Source organism: Rutilus rutilus (assembly GCF_951802725.1).
Source record: "Rutilus rutilus genome assembly, chromosome: 24".
In the NCBI taxonomy this organism is placed as follows: domain Eukaryota; kingdom Metazoa; phylum Chordata; class Actinopteri; order Cypriniformes; family Leuciscidae; genus Rutilus; species Rutilus rutilus.
In genome coordinates, this window is record NC_140228.1 from 907,501 (window position 1) to 923,801 (window position 16,301).

Here is a 16,301-nt window from a genome sequence, read left to right on the forward strand (position 1 = left end):
ATAGTGCAGTATTGATCACACTGATAATCAACACTGCCTTCAACCCGCGTTAGACCTGATCGAGAAGCAATAATGACAGATCAGATTCATTCAAGATGTGAATCTTTAATCTGTTGTTAGCACTGAGGCTAACTGTGACAGCTCACTGAACACACTAACGAGTGAACGAGCCATTTAAAGATCAAAACACGTCTTACAGAGAGAGCGGGTGTTAAAACTAAAATCACTTATATGCGTTTTCCCCCAGAGGCCTGCAGATCCCCGGGCGTCGCGTTAAACAGCAGCCGAGGGAGTGATGCAGGCATGCGGGCGCGCGCGAACAGGCCTCCGCGAACAGGCCTCCGCGAGCCGGCTCGGTTACAACGGCCGGTTATTCGTGACTAAACCGTTTTACCTCTGAAACGGAGGTCGCTCGACGGGTCGAGGATCAGAATCTGCTCCAGTTTGGACATGACAGCCGTTAAACGGGACACACACACTCGCGTGCTGCTCAAGAGCCCCGGCCACGACGCGCGCGCACTCACGATCACACACACATACACACAACACAGCCGCGCGCGGCTCGAGCACTGGAGGAGACAGGCCGGCTGCGCGCACGGCGGGACACGTCACTCAGATGAACAGAGGGGAAACTGTTGTAGTTTTTTTTCCTTTCCTCACAGCTGTTATCCTATTTCCACATGAGTCTATTTAATTAAAAGACAAAGACGCGGGATTAATTCGGTTAATCTGAATCACTTCAGCAGCTGTGGTCGCAGTGCGCATGCGCGGTGACTGATGACCCCTGGGGTTACACGTCGTTCTAGACAACAAATACATAAAAGCACAGAAACTGGTCGAACTGGTAAAGTGTGTGTGTGCGCGCGTGTGCGTAGCCTTCTGCCACGCCGCATATTTCAAAAAATAAAATAATATAATATACCATGTGCAACAAATAAACGTCTCACTTTTAGACTCTAATAAAAAAATAAAAAGAAATAAAAAAAAAATACAATAAAACTATTCTTTAACCAAAATGATGTCATTCCAAGGCTTCCCAATATATTTATATTATACTCATGTATTTTAATCGTATTAGTTCCTGTATATTACGTATATTACTGTAGTTCTGCTTCTGAATGTACTTTGTTCTTAATGTCGTACTTTATTGAAATTCAATCAAATAAATATATATATATATTATTTATAAAAATAATTAAATGGCTTAAAATTGTGTAACCTATAAATAAACAAATAAGTAAATAAATACGTAAATAAGAATAACTATCAATAAAGCGAGTTCTGGTAATCGTCACTGCGCATGCGTTCAAAGGTATCCGTGCGTGCGCGTTCTAGAGGCTGCCCCTCGGCGCGTGCGTGATAAAGGATCAATGCGCGGGCCCGGCAGCAGTGCTCGAGTGGAGTTCAGAGGCGCGTGTTTGTGTGTTTTTGTGTAGTTTTGTGTAGTTTGTGTTGCGGCGCTTGTTGGCCATCAGCACAGAAGCGGGTTAAATGTAGAAGCGGCGCACGATGGCGGGTGTGTACAGCTGAACACACACACACACACACACTTCTGACTAAACACTCTCACACACACACACACACACACACACACACACACACACACACACACACACATTCACTGATCGTGTTGTGTGTTTCAGATCTCTCTCTGCTGCAAGACTCGCAGGAGGACACGGACGGATGTGAGTTTCATCTCTCTCTCTCTCTCTGTGTGTGTGTGTGTGTGTGTGAGTGAATAGCGTTAGCATGTTGTCAACTTTACGTTTTAACGTGATTCATAAACAGCAGGTCACATGACCCGCACGACCCGCTGCTATACTGAGGTAACTCGAGATGTGTGCATGTATAAACACGCAGAATGAAAACACTTGAGGTAAACAGACCTTCCCAGAACGTCACGTCCACAATCATGGTAATACCAGGGTAAAAACAGGGTGCTTGTTGATGGACAGCAGTGTTTGGGTTTGAGGATAATAGAATCACTGATGCAAACTTCATCAAATATGCGACCGATTCAGTTTCAGCCAATAGAAGACAGTCAAAGTCAAATATCTGAGTATGTGTAAGTATGTATAAGTATTATTTTAACCCTGTCATTTATATACATCATTTAATTAGACTCGTCACGTTATAAATTGAACAAATACCTCACAGGTTTCCATAATCCTCAATATTTCCACATCAATAAATCCAATATTATCCACATTCAATCACATAAAGCAATATATACGAGTATAGCAAATCTCAACTTCTTGATTGTTTTATATCTTCACAAACGTCGGCCAGCTCTAATCTGAGATGTTATTAACATCATGAATGTCTGAAACAAATTTGAATGATGAAAAACGCTGAATTTCACTGAGAAGTTTATAGCGAAGTCTATGATCTTGCGCTCATCGCTGAGGGTTGTGGGATGTGTGTGTGTGTGTGTTTTGCTCATGCTGTCTCTGTGTCTAGTTGGTGTGGATGGATACAGCTCAGAGTCTGACGCCATTATTGTGCCTTCAGTGCTGGACTTCGTGTCTCAGGATGAGATGTTGACTCCTATGGGCCGACTCGACAAGTACATCAGCAGCGAGAACGTCTTCAACAGGTTCACACTCCTTCAGTTACACGTCTGTTTTCCGGGATTTCTGGGATAATCAGGCCATTGACCGGTCAAATGATGAATGATTATATCTGTGGTGTGCTTCAGGCAGATGGTGGCCCGCAGTCTCCTGGACACACTCCGCGCCGTCAGCGAGGATGAGCGCGAGTGTGTGTCCGTGTTGGAGCGGATCGACAGACTCGCAGACGACTCCGGTACGCATGTCACTCACTCACAGAGAGTCTGTGATTCGACGTGTGTGTGTTCATGTGCTTGTCAAGATACAAATAGGATTTGTTGTTGTTGTTGTAAATATGATTTATTCTGAGGCAATAGTCCGCTTTAGCATATTTAAATCTGCATGTTTGTTATGGTTCTGATGTGATCTTCGTTTTGAACTATTTTCGCTGCTGAAATAGAACAAAAACAGTCAATATTGGGTCTAAAACGTAAGTGATTTAATATTAATTACTTAGTCGTATGAAATCAGTGTCACGTTTTCAATCGTGATGGTGTTCCACACTCTTGGTCGTGTGAGGTCGCCTAACCTTATCATGTGTTGTAACGTTTGTTCCTCAGAGCCGACGGTTCGAGCGGAGCTCATGGAACAGATCCCACACATCGCCATCTTCTGTCAGGAGAACCGGCCCTCCATTCCCTTCGCCTTCTCCAAGTTCCTCTTGCCCATCGTGGTCCGATACCTGGCCGACCAGAACAACCTGGTGAGTGTGAGTCTCTGCTGCTCCAGGCTCTTCAGGGCAGCTGGTCATGTGACGTGTGTGTTTCCTGCGTCATGTGATGTGTGTGTTTCCTGCGTCATGTGATGTGTGTTTCCTGATCATGTGACGCGTTTCCTGGTCATGTGACGTGTTTCCTGATCATGTGACGCGTTTCCTGGTCATGTGATGTGTTTCCTGGTCATGTGATGTGTTTTCACGCGTTTCCTGGTCATGTGATGTGTTTCCTGGTCATGTGATGCGTTTCCTGGTCATGTGACGTGTGTGTTTCCTGCGTCATGTGATGTTTCCTGGTCATGTGACGTGTTTCCTGGTCATGTGACGTGTTCGTCATGTGACGTGTTTTCACGTGTTTCCTGGTCATGTGACGTGTTCGTCATGTGACGTGTTTTCACGTGTTTCCTGGTCATGTGACGTGTTTCCTGGCTCAGGTCCGTAAGACGAGTCAGGCGGCGCTGCTGGTTCTGCTGGAGCAGGAGCTCATCGAGCGAGGAGACGTGGAGAGTCTGGTGTGTCCCGTTCTGGTGGACCTCACCGCTCCTGACAGCAACGACGACGTCAAAACCGAAGCCATGGCGGTGAGAATCTGTGTAAACATTAATATTTATGTAAATATAACTTAATATCATAATAAACCTAATGAAACCATGATAATAAATTACTTCCTTCATACGAAATGAAGGTGTGTGGGTTTAATCAGTCTGTGTTATAATATAATATAATGCATCACATTAATATTCACAGCAATAAAGTTAAACGTGGGCATATTTTAATATATTCTTTGTTATTTTAAATTATAATGAATCATATACATTTTCACAGCATTAAACAAAATAAAATGGGCTTATTTATTATTATTATACTGTATTATGATATTATATAAAAAAAATTCACAGCAATCAAATAAATATGGACCTATTTTTATAATTATTATATTATATAAATACAAATTTTCACAGCATTAAAGTCATATGTGCTTTTTATAATTTTTATATTATATTTACATAAATATTCATTTTCACAGCATTAAAGTAAATAATATAGTTATTTTTTATTATATTAATATTCATTTTCATAACATTAAAGTTAGTCATATGGGCCTATTATATTACAAGTAAAAAAATAGCTGATAATGAATACACCAAGTGTCGAGAAAAACAGAATAAAATTGTTTATTTGCAATTCTTTATATGACAATTAATGGTCCGCACAAGTTCATACCGGTGACGCGTGTGCTGGAGTTCTGGAGTTCTGTCCCACTGAACGTCTCCGGTGTTTCCTCAGATCATCTGTAAAATGGCGCCGATGGTGGGGAAGGACATCACGGAGCGGCTCTTCCTGCCGCGCTTCTGCGAGATGTGCTGCGACTGCAGGATGTTCCACGTGCGCAAGGTGTGTGTGAGTCTGACCGGCCCGTGTCTGGGAGTCGAGAGGACGAGGGCTGATCAGAGGTGTGTGTGTGTGTGTGTGTGTGTTTGACAGGTGTGTGCGGCGAACTTCGGGGACATCTGCAGTGTTGTTGGAGGAGAGGCAACAGAGGAGCTGCTGGTATGACACACACAGCAATAGCAACTTTATTTATATTGCACAATTGACCCTTCGCGGGGAGTTTGATTGACAGGCGATCTGACCAATCACAGCCAGGAGAGTTAGTAGATTAACGTTGGAGGATTTGAACTTTAAACGGTGTGTCCTGACGTCTTTCCCCGGTTAATACAACATTCCTTCTGATGTTCATTCATGTTTATTTGATGCTATAATGAACTAGAAGGACGAGATGATCGGCTCACGAGCCGCTTTAACTGAGCGACGACACATTAAAGAGACACAAAACTGTATTTATTGTTTAAATTTCTTTAAAAAATGACCAAATTTGAAAGGTGAGATTTTGTTTCATATCAACATAACCTGGTCTGTTCTGTCTCAGTGTGTTGTCAGTGTCCTCTCTGCTCCGCGATGTGTGTTTCACTGCGTGAGAAAAGGGTGTGTGTGTGTGAGAGAGGCGTGGCTTGTCGGACATAGCAACAGTAACTAAAGGGGGCGGGTCTTTGCGAACGGTCAATTTGGTTTCTCATGTCATGAGCCCTTTAAAGGATCAGGGTCTTCAGAAAACATAATTATATAATTTTATCCAAAGCGACTTACATTGCATTTCGAGAAACACGTTTACATTCTTATCAGTTCTTGCTTTCCCTGGGAATCGAACCCGTGACCTTAGCGTTGCAAGCGTCAACGCTCTACTGTTTGAGCTGCAGGAAAGCCTTTATAAATGTTGTGATGTTATCAGCTCTGTGTTTTGTGTTGCTGGTTTCCTGTCGTGTGATGCGTCTTCCTGTCGCTCCTCTCTCCCGGTCCGGTCCAGCTTCCCCGGTTCTTCCAGCTCTGCTCGGATAACGTGTGGGGCGTGAGGAAGGCCTGCGCCGAGTGTTTCATGACCGTGTCCTCGGCCACGTCTCCAGAAGTGCGGCGGACCAAACTCTCCTCTCTGTTCATCAGTCTGATCAGCGACCCCTCGCGCTGGGTACGACACACACTTCTGCTCCTTCACCAGTTCTGCTCTGTGTTAAAGGAGTCGTCCACTTCAGAGTTAACATCTCCTGATGATTTACTCTCCCGCACGTCATCCAAGATGTTCATGTCTTTCTTTCTTCAGTGGAAAAGAAATGAAGGTTTTTGAGGAAAACGTTCCAGGATGTTCCTCCATATAGTGTCTTCAATGGGGTCCAAATGTGAGTTTCAGTGCAGCCTCAAAGTCTCGACACGATCCAGCCGAGGAATAAGAGTCTCATCTAGACAAACCAGCGGACATTTTATTACAAAAATAAACATTTATATACAGGGTTCCCACGGGTCCTTGAAATCCTTGAAAGTTTGTGAATCTGAAAAACAAGATTCAAGGCCCTGGAAAGTCCTTGAAAGTGCTTGAATTAAGTGCTTTCGCACCAAACTACAACGATGGTACCTCAGCGTTTCATGCAAAAGTTAATATCAGATCATTTTAGAATACAGTATAGGATGTACCGTATATTCTTCCGTTTTATGCAAATCTGAAATACGACAGACAGAATATCTGATCTCTGTCATATGGCCAAAAAAAGTTTTTTTGCATAATTGTGTTTGACACAAAAAAAACTGTAACATTGTAACACGATGTAACCTTGCTCTCACTTGAAATGTGTCCCCACGTTATAAGTCCTTGAATTTGAGGATATTGGACCTGGAAAGTTCTTGAAAGGTCCTTGAATTTGAAGTTAACCGAGGTGTGGGAACCTTGTACGTACTTACTCGTCTTGCTCTAGCTGTGATGCACCACACATTACGTAATCAGGTTGAAAGGTCAAGCGTGACCTAGGCGTAAGAACCGACCCAGTGTTTACAAAGCCAACGTGCAAAGACTAAAGGTGCTCGCACACTGAGTTCGGGAATTCTGGATCGGGTTCGATTGCGTTTTTCGCATCCGTAAGCAAGTGTTGTGACAGTTCAGAGCCACCGAATGACGAATACTGAAAAACGCATGTGCAAGTCAAACGCCCTTTACAAAAATAAATATATAAATAAAAGGCAAACCAACGATGTCGGACAATTTTGAAGTTTGAGGAAAAATTCGCCCTTCATTACATTTCAGAATTTCGCAACCTTTCAACGCCATTACGTAATGCATGAAGTCCTGGACCTGCAAGACCAGCATTTGTGGTTAAAAAGTATATAAATGTTTATTTCTTTATAAATTGTCCGCTGGTTTGTCTAGATGAGACTCTTATTCCTCGGCTGGATCGTGTCGAGACTTTGAAGCTGCACTGAAACTCACATCTGGACACATTTGGACCCCATTGAAGACACTATATGGAGGAACATCCTGGAACGTTTTCCTCAAAAACCTTCATTTCTTTTCCACTGAAGACAGAAGGACGTGAACATCTTGGATGACGTGCGGGAGAGTAAATCATCAGGACACTGATTCTGAAGTGAACGACTCTTAATGAGTGTGCGCTTCGGTCTCCAGGTGCGTCAGGCCGCGTTTCAGTCGCTGGGTCAGTTCATCTCCACGTTCGCGAGTCCCAGCGGTAACGCGGGTCAGTACTTCAGAGACGAGGGGAACTGGAGCGAAACGCAAACACACAGGTGAGACGAGCGACTGATGAAGAGCCGAGCGTGCCCTCATTACCTGCTTTAGCACTGGATAGCACTTTCAGGTGGAGGTTCGGTGGATGTGTTTTCTGTCTGGTTAGGTTTTATTTTATTTATTTTTAATTTATTTAAATTTTTTCTGTTCAAATATTAATCCCCCCGTCTTTTTTGTTTTCATGCGTATTTGTTAGGATGTGTTTGCATTTAAAAAGTGTGATTACAAATGATTGTTAAAATACCAAATAAAAAGATTTAAACGCAATGAAGGGCTGAGAAACGAGCTGTTTCCTGATAACAGCGTTTATGAACGAGATTTCTGCCGCTCCTACAGCGCCTCCTGCTGGACACTCTTTATAAACACTGCAAACCTGTATTAATGCTACAATATTCACTCATGACAGTAAAATAGGGCATTCTGAGTCAATCTACTGCAGTATTTCCTCTCTCAAGCAGTAGAAAATGAGGTTAACACACAGTCATGCTTGGACAAAAGAAACAAAATACTGTCATATGCCGTGAAACCGGTAAAATTGTGAAAAATACTGTGGCATCTCATTTGTGTCTCGTTCAGCACAAACGCAGAGACGCCTGCAGTTTCCCACAATCCCTCGGGATGTGAGGCGGAGGTCGAGTCCGTGAAGTGGCGTCATGAAGAGACCGAGGACCGGGATTCTCCTATATCAGCGCCGGGTAATCCCAATCCCAATCCACAAGAGGAGCAGGAGATCTTCAACTCCTTCCAATACTGGAGGACACCGATCCCAGAGATCAGCCTGGACCTGCTGGAGAAGGGGGAGGAGAAAGAGGAGGAGAAAGAGGAGGAGAAAGAGGAGGAGAAAGAGGAGGAGAAAGAGGAGGAGAAAGAGGAGGAGAAGAATCGTCCATCCGCTCCGGCTCTGGGAAGAAAACAGCTGGAAGAGCTCATCGAAAACCTGGAGCCGCACATCGACGACCCGGATGTCAAAGGTGAGGGCAAGCTTCTCCTTCTCCAAACACACACACCTGCTCTTGGCCACTTCTCTACTTGCATGACGTATTTCCTAGGGGTGATCCGTACGGATCGGCTGCCCCACGGTTCGGCACGCGTGTGATTCATGGATTAACCGCTAAATTGAACTATCGTAGAGTGAAAGTTTATGATTTGGACGTGTTTGAGAGACAGAGAGAGAGAGATTCAGACAGCGCTCGAACACTGAATTGATTCCTCTTTTGCGTTCTCTTGCGCTTGAACAGACACACACACACACACACACACACCGTCTCGGCGAGTGTTCTCTCGGTCCTGTCGTCAGTGAACAGCTGAGAAAGAGACCGGATGTGTGTGTGTTTATTGGTCTTAAAGTGACGGCAGCCTAATATTCCTGCTGTGGTCTGTGTCATTAGTGTTCATACAGCAGCAGAATAAGCTTTAACTGATGAAACTATATTTAATCTCTATACATGTAGGCTTCATTATTAATGTCTGTACCTGAACAGTGAACACTACTGTTAGACTTTGTAAGTTTATTTAGTATTAATCTCTGCTTGTAATTTGTGTATTTGCTCTTATTTTATCACTGACTGTTCGCTTGTTTTTAATAATGTGTGAACTTTATCAGTTCGGCTCGGAGTGTTAGGTGTAGTATTGAAGAACTTGATGAATGATCCGTTGCACCACTAGCACTTCCTCTGTTTGGCCCTGCTAGTGTGTGTAGAACCGTTGATTACTCAATGGGACGCACTTATAGTCTAAAGTGTTTACAGAGCTTTTATTTATTATATTTTCAATACTTTTAAAATCTACGTGTGTGTTCAGTCGCTGTGTAACTCACGGAAGACACTGCACCAAGAAAATGTGCAACACTTTTTGTTTTTACTACCAAAATATATGCATCTAATTAGTTTTACATGAGTTCCTGAAACATAATGCATGATGGGATACGCTTAGCGCAGTGTGTGTTTAGTGTGCATTAAGAGTGTGTATTTGGACAAGGCATCTGGCTGAATCGCAAGCTTGTGTTTCCCAGTTTGTTGTGGTCTTAAGGAACACAAGGCTTAAAGCGGCTGAACCGAGACCTTTGTGTCGGGGGAAGGAAGCGAGTGCAGGAAGTTGCTGAAACACTGAGCCGAAAAACAGAAGGAGTGACGCACAATAACGGTTCAGAAGAGGAAGATCTTTATTCCTCCTCAGTGTGTGATGTTGCTGTGTGATCATGAAGAAGCTCCAGCTCTTCTCTATATCAGTGTCAGTGTTCCTGAACTCATTGTAGTCTTGAGTTTCTTCCGGGAACACGTCACAATATTCCTCATTATAATAATTCATGCGCAGAATAAAGGGGCGGGGCCTGGTTGAGTTAGTTAGTAGTGTGTTAAACTGGCGGTTATGGAAAGGGGCGGGACATTTCACAAACACACTCGAAGCGCTCGACCAATCACAACACACTGCTCCAGCCGACCAATCAGAGCACAGTGTGCTTTTCAGAAGGAGGGGCTTCATAGAGACAGGAAGTAAACAGAGCGTTACTGACAGACTGGGAAGAGAGGAGCCGCAACAATGGAGAATATGAGGAAAATAATATTCAAGCAGGAAAACCTGTTCTGTGCTGATGTGTGTGTGTGTGTGTGTGTGTGTGTGTCTGTGTGTGTGTGTTTCAGCACAAGTGGATGTCTTGACGGCGGCTCTGAGAGCCACAGCACTGGATTCGGGACTAGAGGACGCTTTCCTGGAGCCTCGAGCGGCCCAATCCAATCCCTTCAGTTCCCAGAACCCCTCTGAGCTCCTGTCAGAAAACACACAGGTCAGTCACACACACACACACACACACACACACACACACACACACACACACACACACACACACACACACACACACGCGCACACACGCCGCTTACCCTAACCTTACCCATCACAACTAAGTGCCTAAACCCGACCCCTGACCCTAAACCGACCCTTGACCTCATTATAACCTTATCCCTAAAACCAAGTCTTGACCCTCAAACAGCCTTTAAAGGCTCTCAGAGACTGAGGACCGGCCAACATGTCCTTTACTCTCTCTGTCCTCACTCCACTGGTGTAAAACTCAAACTGGTCCTCACAAAGATAGTTGTACAAGTGTACACACACACACACACACACACACACACACAACACACACACACCTGAGCTCTTGTTCAGAACTGGGATCATGTTGATGCTCTGTATTTTAAAGGAGTCGTTCACTTCAGAATCAGTGTCCTGATGATTTACTCTCCCGCACGTCATCCAAGGTGTTCATGTCTGTCTTCAGTGGAAAAGAAATAGTTTTTTTAAGGAAAACATTCCAGGATGTTCCTCCATATAGTGACTTCAATGGGGTCCAACGGGTTGAAGGTCCAGATGTGAGTTTGCCCAGCCCATTGTTCCCCGTAGTCACACAGAGGTCTCTCATCTAAACGAGTCGTTAGTGTTGATGAGTTCATTGATGTGAATCTGAGTCCAAACTGATTGGTTTGTCACACATGCCATTTTTCATGGACTAAAATGTTTGTCAAATATCTGTAGGCGAATGTAAATTGTATTCGTGAACAGAAATGAAAAGGAAATAATCATGTCCTGATTATGTAAAGTGTGTGTGTGTTAGGGGTGAAACGCTGAATGTTGGTCTCAGCTGAAGCGGGTTCATGTGTTGTGTGTTTCAGAGGCGTGATTCAGCCGATGACTCTGACGTGAGCGACGGCGGCGCCAATCCTGACGACGAGAGGAGATCCAAACAGCAGGTCAGATGGTCATCAGGGTTACTTCAGTGAGCTCGTTGTGTCTGCATTACATCACTACGTTTTTAGCTAAATGTGATTTTTGTATTTCTGAAATACATAACTCTGATATCAGATCACTGTGAACTGTAATGTGGACTCGTGCACTTTCTGTAAAGCTGCTTTGAAAGGATGTGTGTTGTGAAAGCGCTGTATTGTGACTTGATCATCCCATCATGAGCTCAATCCCATGATGCTCTGCTCTGACCGTGTGCCGCCCGCTGCAGGACGTGGTTCCTCAGGCGTTGCTGGATCAGTATCTGTCGATGACGGACCCGTCGCGCGCTCAGACCGTGGACATGGAGATCGCTAAGCACTGCGCCTACAGTCTGCCGGGCGTGGCGCTAACGCTAGGACGCCAGAACTGGCACTGCCTGCGCGACACCTACGAGACGCTGGCCTCAGACATGCAGGTGCGTTTCTAATCATTCATCAATCATTGAGTCATTCATTCTACTGATTCATTCAGAAACAAATCATTTGACTGTCTTAATGAGTGAGTCATTGAGTCATTCATTCTACTGATTCGTTCATTCAGTGTGTCGCTCAGAGACGCAACACAGTCCTGTCTTTATTTGAGCTCTTTTCTTTGGTGAAATAGAGCAAAAACAGGTGATATTGTGTCTAAAATACAAGTCACCTTGATTTTAATGTTTTATTTTTTGAACTGTTGTATAAAATCAATATTGCTTTTGTAATCATGCTGATATTTGGAGAAAAAACGGCACTCTTAGTGTGATATTGATTAACTATATTAAATAATATAAATATAAAAGACAATTTTTCCCCTTATCTTGAATATTGATTTCTCTCTCTCTCTCTCTCTCTCTCTCTCTCTCTCTCTCTCTCTCTCTCTCTCTCTCTCTCTCAGTGGAAGGTGCGTCGGACGCTGGCGTTCTCCATCCACGAACTGGCTCAGATCCTGGGCGATCAGCTGACGGCCGCTCATCTGGTTCCCGTCTTCAACAGTTTCCTGAAGGATCTGGACGAGGTCCGCATCGGCGTCCTCAAGCACCTCTACGACTTCCTCAAGGTCCGTCCTCTTCATCACTCAGAGTGAGATTGGCCTGTTTAGTTATTGCTGGAGTTTCTGAAGCTCGTGTAAAGACTCCGCCCTCTTCTCAATGGAGGCGGAGCTAAAGCTCATTTGCATTTAAAGGGACACACACAAAAAAAGGCGTGTTTTTGCTCACACTCAAAAGGGGCAAATAATAAATGATCTGATATTTTGAGCTGAAATTTCACAGACATATTCTGGAGACGCCAGAGATTTATACATCTTGTGAAAAGGGGCATATTATGTCACCTTTAACATGACCTTAAGAATTCAAATATAATATAATGCTAATATTTAAGAAAGAAATTGGAGTTTGTTTTCATCCATGTTGCCCTGATGCTCCTGTTCCTCTTTCAGCTTCTGCATCAGGACACGAGGAGGAAGTATCTGTACCAGCTTCAGGAGTTCCTGGTGACCGACAACAGCCGCAACTGGAGGTTTCGCTCCGAACTGGCCGAGTACGAGTCCTTCAGTGTGTGTGTGTGTGTGTGAGACGTTTGAGTTGGCAGAGTACTAGTCCTCCTGTAGGGTGTGATGATGTCATGACTCTGTGTGTGTGTGTGTGTGTGTGACAGGCAGCTGGTGTTGTTGCTGGAGCTGTACAGCGCGCAGGACGTTCATGATTATCTGAGACCGCTGGCCTTCTGTCTCTGTACGGACCGAGTCTCGTCTGTTCGCTGGACGTCATACAGACTGGTACTCTCTCTCTCTCTCTCTCTCTCTCTCTCTCTCTCTCTCTCTCTCTCTCTCTCTCTCTCTCTCTCTCTCTCTCTCTCTCTCTCTCTCTCTCTCTCTCTCTCTCTCTCTCTCTCTCTCGCCCTCTCTCTCACACTCTCCCTCTCTCTCTCTCGCCCTCTCTCACACACTCTCTCACCTCGCTCTCTTCCATTCACTTTGTTTCTTTCTTTCACTTTCTCTGTTTCTTTCTTTTTTCCTTTATTTCACTTTGGGTTAGGGTTTTATCTGTCTCTTTCTTGTTTTTTTTAATCATTTTATTTTTTACCTTCTTGCTTTGTTTTTCTTTTCCTTTTTTTTATTTATTTTCATTTTGTCTTTAATTATTTGTACTTTTTTTTTTTTTTTTTTATCTGTCTTGCTTGGTTATTTTGGATGAGTGACATGAATAGTGAGTCGTTCTCCTGAATGAATGAATCGTTGTCGTTCTCTCCTGAACGAGTCGCTCTCTCCTGAACGAGTCGCTCTCTCCTGAACGAGTCGTTCTCTCCTGAACGAGTCGCTCCTCATCCTGAACGAGTCGTTCTCTCCTGAATGAATGAATGAATGAATGAATCTCTCTGTTTGCAGTGAGTCGCTCTCTCTCCTGAACGAACGAGTCGCTCTCTCTCCTGAACGAACGAGTCGCTCTCTCTCCTGAACGAACGAGTCGCTCTCTCTCCTGAACGAACGAGTCGCTCTCTCCAGAACGAACGAGTCGTTCTCTCCTGAACGAGTCGCTCTCTCCTGAACGAACGAGTCGTTCTCCCCTGAATTAAATGAATGAATCTCTCTGTTTGCAGTGAGTCGCTCTCCTCCTGAACGAACGAGTCGCTCTCTTCCTGAACGAATGAATCTCTCTGTTTGAGTCTCTCCTGAACGAGTCGCTGTCGCTCTCTCCTGAACGAGTCCTTCTCTCCTGAATGAATGAATGAATGAATCTCTCTGTTTGCAGTGAGTCGCTCTCTCCTGAACGAACGAGTCGCTCTCTCCTGAACGAACGAGTCGCTCTCTCCTGAACGAACGAGTCGCTCTCTCCTGAACGAACGAGTCGCTCTCTCTCCTGAACTCCTGAATCTCTCTGGTTGCAGGTGAGCGAGATCATCCGGAAGCTGTCCTCGTGTTCGTCTCTGCTGGTGGGTTTTCTGGGAGAACTGGTGGAGAAGTTCTGTCACTCCCGGAAGTGGTCCGGTCGGCAGGCGTTTGCCTTCGTCTGTCAGGTGAGACGCGCTCTTCCTCCTCTTCCTCATCATCATCAGTCAGTGTGTGTGTGTTGTCCTGACGCGTGTCTCTGTGTGTGTCAGCTGTCCGTGGAGGAGGAGTGTGTGTCTCTGGATCAGTTTCGGAGCATCTTCTCCCTCCGCTGCTCCTGCTGGCGTCTGATCCCGTTCCTAACGTGCGAGTCCTGCTGGCCAAAACCCTGAGGCAGACCCTGCTGGAGCGAGGTGTGTGTGTGTGTGTGTGTGTGTGTGCACGCTGCTTTCTGGTGGTTTAATGTATTTTTACTGTTATGTTTTTTTATTTCTGGTTTTATTTTTCCTATTTTCTTTGGATTTATTTTCTTTAATTTCTGTTTTTATATATTTTTCTTTGTTCTATCCTTTCAGTTTATTTTTGTTCATTCATGTATTATATTTATTAATTAATGTTTTCCTTTTTTTTTTCATGTTTTTCCTTTTTATTTACCTTTATTTTCCCTTTTCTGTCTTTTTATTTTCCTCTTTCATTTATTTGTCCCTTTATATTATTTACCCTTTTCTTTCCTTTTATATTTTATTCTTTTATTTTAGTTTTTATGTATTTTTTGTTTTTTCTTATTGTCTTTTTCTTGTCGTCTTCTAGACAGAAGTAACTTTTCCTTTAGTTATTTTAGTTCTGTTGGTCTTTTTTTCTTCTTTCCATTTTATTTCCATTTCTTTGTCTGTTTTTTTCTTTTTGTTCCTTTTCTTTTTTCTCCTTTCTGTCTTTTTAATTTTCTTTTATGCATTATTTTTCCTTGTTTTATTTTCTTTTGTTCTTTCATGCACAAGTATTTACCGTTTCCTCTCGCCCTGTCCATGTGAGCGCGCTCGCTGACTGCTGTGTGTGTGTGTGTTGTGTGTGTGTGTGTGTGTGTGTGTGTCCTGCAGAGTTCTTCCTGTCGTCCGCGGGCTGCCAGCAGGAGGCGCTGGAACACACACTCGTCTCCCTGCAGACGGACGTGGACAAGGACGTCAAATACTTCGCCAGCGTCCATACCGGCAAACACGCGTGTGAACGAGGACGCCATGAGCACCACGTCCTCCACATACTGAACAGCTTTCCCAGAATGCACCTCACTACAGAACCTTTTGTGGGGGGTTTTGTGCATTCTCTCTTTTATTTTTGCCACAGAAGCCTTAAACGTGTCTTCCTTAAACCAGAGAATACTTGAACAGCTGGAGGAATCAACGACTAACCCGATGACATGTGACCAGAGGAACCGGCTCTAATATATGCTGCACACACACACACACACACACACACACATCAGTGATCTCAAGGGCTCTTTTAATCTCCAGCGCAGCACATTGTTGCTCTGACGGACTCTGCTTAGGTAGTGTTTTTAACGGATATCACGAGTGGTCCATGTGAACATTCAGTCTGAAACTCACTTGAAGCCTTGAGTGTTTTAATGCGAAACTCTTCTGTATATATTCCTGTTTTTGATCCTGAATAGCTGATGTTATTCTCTTAACCTGTCCCAGAATAAAGTTTCAGATGAAATCACTTCTGTTGTTCTCGCAGTCGTTCAGATGAAGACGATCCTGGCGACTCGACTCGACACTCCACTTAAAAGTACAATTTCAATTTAATAAATTAACAGTGTTTATTATGATCAGTAATATTTATAGATCAATTAATTAGTCAATTTATGTTATCTTATAATCAACAGTAATTTAGATGAATGATTCTCCAACCCTTTCATCAGTTTGAGCACAAATATTAAGATTGTGTTAAACTTATTTCTTTAAAGGTGCATTGCGCAACATTTCATGTTAGAAATACCCGTTTTTCTAACCCATCCATGCTTTAACAATCGCCTGATGGGCTGAATGAGCCCTGCTCTGATCACTGCGATTGCCTCTATAATCCTGTACAGTAAAACAAATAAGAGGGATTCGGGTCGGAATTTGAGACTGGGGCGTGACGTCATGCGCGTGCACACCTCTGGTTGCAGTTTCGCTTGTCGCCAGAGGGGGGCATAGTTCTGCAAAAACTCACTTGCGCAATGCACCTTTAAGTTAATTAAAAATTTCAATTTTAACACTTCACAATGTGGTTT

At 43.9% G+C, this 16,301-nt stretch overlaps 2 protein-coding genes across 2 annotated transcripts in view; one reads left to right on the forward strand and one right to left on the reverse strand.

Moving 5' to 3' along the window:
- vapa (VAMP (vesicle-associated membrane protein)-associated protein A) overlaps positions 1-794 on the reverse strand; it is a 9,942-nt gene extending 9,148 nt beyond the window's left edge. Inside the window, exon 1 of the mRNA XM_084398976.1 lies at positions 395-794. Coding sequence (XP_084255102.1) covers positions 395-452 — 58 coding nt within the window. The 5' untranslated portion in view covers positions 453-794. The remainder of the gene's footprint in view (positions 1-394) is intronic.
- Positions 795-1,347: 553 nt separating this feature from the next.
- ppp4r1 (protein phosphatase 4, regulatory subunit 1) lies at positions 1,348-15,421 on the forward strand. Its single transcript, XM_084399309.1, is given in 22 exon segments — positions 1,348-1,516; positions 1,644-1,685; positions 2,461-2,596; positions 2,699-2,805; positions 3,170-3,312; positions 3,759-3,905; positions 4,612-4,719; positions 4,810-4,875; positions 5,690-5,848; positions 7,331-7,449; positions 8,027-8,421; positions 10,090-10,232; positions 11,113-11,190; positions 11,454-11,639; positions 12,098-12,259; positions 12,641-12,741; positions 12,859-12,979; positions 14,089-14,217; positions 14,302-14,338; positions 14,341-14,442; positions 15,127-15,233; positions 15,235-15,421. Coding segments are annotated over 22 exon segments (2,652 nt in total). The 5' UTR covers positions 1,348-1,509; the 3' UTR covers positions 15,292-15,421.
- The last annotated feature ends 880 nt before the right edge of the window (positions 15,422-16,301 follow it).